The 2,811-nt window shown below is 37.3% G+C and overlaps 1 protein-coding gene across 1 annotated transcript in view; it reads left to right on the top strand.

The window, feature by feature from the left end:
• The window catches only part of LOC114456670 (potassium voltage-gated channel subfamily F member 1-like), a 1,399-nt gene extending 1,092 nt beyond the window's left edge, over positions 1-307 (top strand). The window contains exon 1 of the mRNA XM_028438600.1: positions 1-307. This exon is cut by the window's left edge and continues 1,092 nt beyond it. Coding sequence (XP_028294401.1) covers positions 1-252 — 252 coding nt within the window. The 3' untranslated portion in view covers positions 253-307.
• Positions 308-2,811: the final 2,504 nt, after the last annotated feature.

The raw sequence follows: 2,811 nt of genomic DNA, 5'->3' as shown, positions 1-2,811 counted from the left end.
GTGGGCTATGGAGACATCTACCCCAAAACCACGCTGGGCAAGTGTAACGCGGCCCTGAGCTTCCTGTGCGGAGTGATCGCCATCGCTCTGCCCATCCACCCCATCATCAACAACTTTGTCATTTTCTACAACAAACAGAAGGTTCTGGAGAGCGCAGCGAAGCACGAGGTGGAGCTCATGCAGCTCCAGGACAACAGAGACGGACGCAAGGAGAGCAGGGAGCGCATGGAGAGCATGGAGAGCAGTCCATAATCTCTATTTGTACAGGTCAATAGTAAAATTCTACACAGAATCTATAGACAGTTGCAGGGGTCACTAAAATGTAAATGTCTGAGCATTGATTCAGAAACAACAAATATTTTTCTCATTTCGTGTATTTTTTTGTCACAATTTTTCTGTCAATTTGTGCATTTTGAGTATTTTATTTTGTATATTTTTGTTGACATTTTAGGTTTTTGGAGTAATTTTCTATGTGTATTTTATCGTCATATTGTGTGTTTTTTTTGGAGTTATTTATGCATTTTTGTTGTTTTGGGTTTTTGGAGACATTTTTTGCTTTGTTTTGAACCATTTAGTCCATTGACTTTTGGGGCCGCGTTGTGGTTTAAGTTGCTTAAACCTGTATTATAACAAAGCTTGTGTTGCAAAAAGATATTTTTTGCTAATGCAGCTCAAGTCCAACAGAGAGGGATGCACAGGGAGAACAGGGAGAGGATGGAGAACAGGGTGAGGATGGAGAACAGGGTGAGGATGGAGAACAGGGAGAGGATGGAGAACAGGGAGAGAATGGAGAACAGGGAGAGGATGGAGAACAGGGTGAGGATGGAGAACAGGGAGAGGATGGAGAACAGGGAGAGAATGGAGAACAGGGAGAGGATGGAGAACAGGGTGAGGATGGAGAACAGGGAGAGGATGGAGAACAGTGAGAGAATGGAGAACAGGGAGAGGAGGGAGAACAGGGTGAGGATGGAGAGGGACGACCTGGATCACAGCATCTGAAAACACAAATGAAAGGTCACAAAACGCTCTGTGTAGTTGTGAGACAGTCTGTGGACCTTTGGGAAGGTAAATGATAGAAGCAATGTTTCAGATGATGATGGTTCAATCAATCTGATATTATGAAAAAAAATGTGTAAATTATTACCTCCTCCAAGGAGTATTATTACATATACTTATCATTTAAAAATGCATTCATTTGTTTATCTGTTAACTGTGTTACGTCATAACATTGTCTTTTTTCAAAACTTTTTTCTCTTCATCAAACCTAACACTTTCTGATCTTTCACTCTGTTTAGCTACAATGTTTTTCTATTCATACATTTGTTACATTGTTTTTGCTTCCCGTGCGTAACTCATTTTTATAATAAATAAAAAAGCTCAGAATCTGAAATTGAATCATTGTATATAGAATAATTTTGTGTTTTATTGTCATATTTACTTGTTGAGGTTTATGGAAGTGGATTAGGGCCGATTTTGATAGAGAAAATAGATCTGTGCAAATCAAGAATAAAGTCAGTAAAGAGTTTAAAGTTGAAATTCCAAGAAAAAAGAAAAAGAAGAAAAAATAATTAGTCAAGATTAAAGTCGAAATTTCTAAAATTAACTCAAAATCCAAAATGGTGATAAAAGTGGAAGGTTTGCTAATAAAGTCAAATCTACAGAAGCTGACTAGGGCCAATTTATATATATCTAAATATATATATATATATATATATAATTTCAACTTTAATCTCAACATTTTGACTTAAATTATTTTCTCCATTAAAACTGGCCCTGAGGTTGAAATAGATAAATCAACTGACTAAGCATCTGCAACTTTTCTTCCATAACAACTCATTGTTACTTCAGCTGTAAAAAAAATAAATAAATTAAAAGAAAGATTTCATTTGAATCCATCGTCGTGGCATATGACAATTCAGGGTTAAATTTGCTACACAGGCTCATTTATTAACAAACAGCTGATCATTATGTGCCACTTTTGGCTTTTTCCCCTATAAGAGACAGCATGTGTGAGTGAGTTCTGTAGCGGGGCTTTTTATGGGGAAGGTCTGTGTTAGGACGTACTCATTGATCTGTGCTTTACATGATGTTCTGGGAAGTTGCAAAAAACAGCAACTCCTAAAACAAGTGTTTTAATACAAAATAAGCTCTAAAAATATCTATATTTATATATGCAATAGTGTAATTGTTTATATTGCCGAAATAGAAAACTCAATATATCTTGAAACTCGATATATCGCCCAGCCCTAAGATGACTACAAAAGTATATAGAAATGACTCCAAAACCACAGAACACGTGGATCTCTCTGAATAAATTTTTGTGGCCCCCAAAGTAATAACTCTAAAAACACAAAGTGGCCTGTACTACAAATCTAGATGACCTCTTACTGGGTTTTAATCAGTGTGTGCAGTACTACATAGCTCGCTAACATCTTACGGAGCCAAATCACCATGGTAACGTAGGCTGAACGACGAACGTGGTCGGGAGCCAGTTTTGTTCTGGCTCAGATCTTAGCAAGTCCTAAAGCCCCGCCTCCTGACCAATCAGTTCTCTTAGAAAACGACCTGCCATTTGTTAGAAGATCCTGGTTGGTGCAGATCTGACAGCTGAGTTTATAAAGAAGATTATGATAAATTAATCATTTTATTTACTGATGACATCATTTAGGAAACATATAGATTTATATCTGATGGACTGATCTACAGTCAGCTGATGATGCCTGTGTGTACATATGTACATACGGGTGAAATCATGAATTCATTCATTCATATGCTATAGTGAGGCTGACATCATCAGGAACATACTACAGT

Source organism: Gouania willdenowi, chromosome 22 (assembly GCF_900634775.1).
Source record: "Gouania willdenowi chromosome 22, fGouWil2.1, whole genome shotgun sequence".
NCBI lineage: Eukaryota > Metazoa > Chordata > Actinopteri > Blenniiformes > Gobiesocidae > Gouania > Gouania willdenowi.
This window is presented reverse-complemented; position numbering and strand designations above follow the sequence as displayed.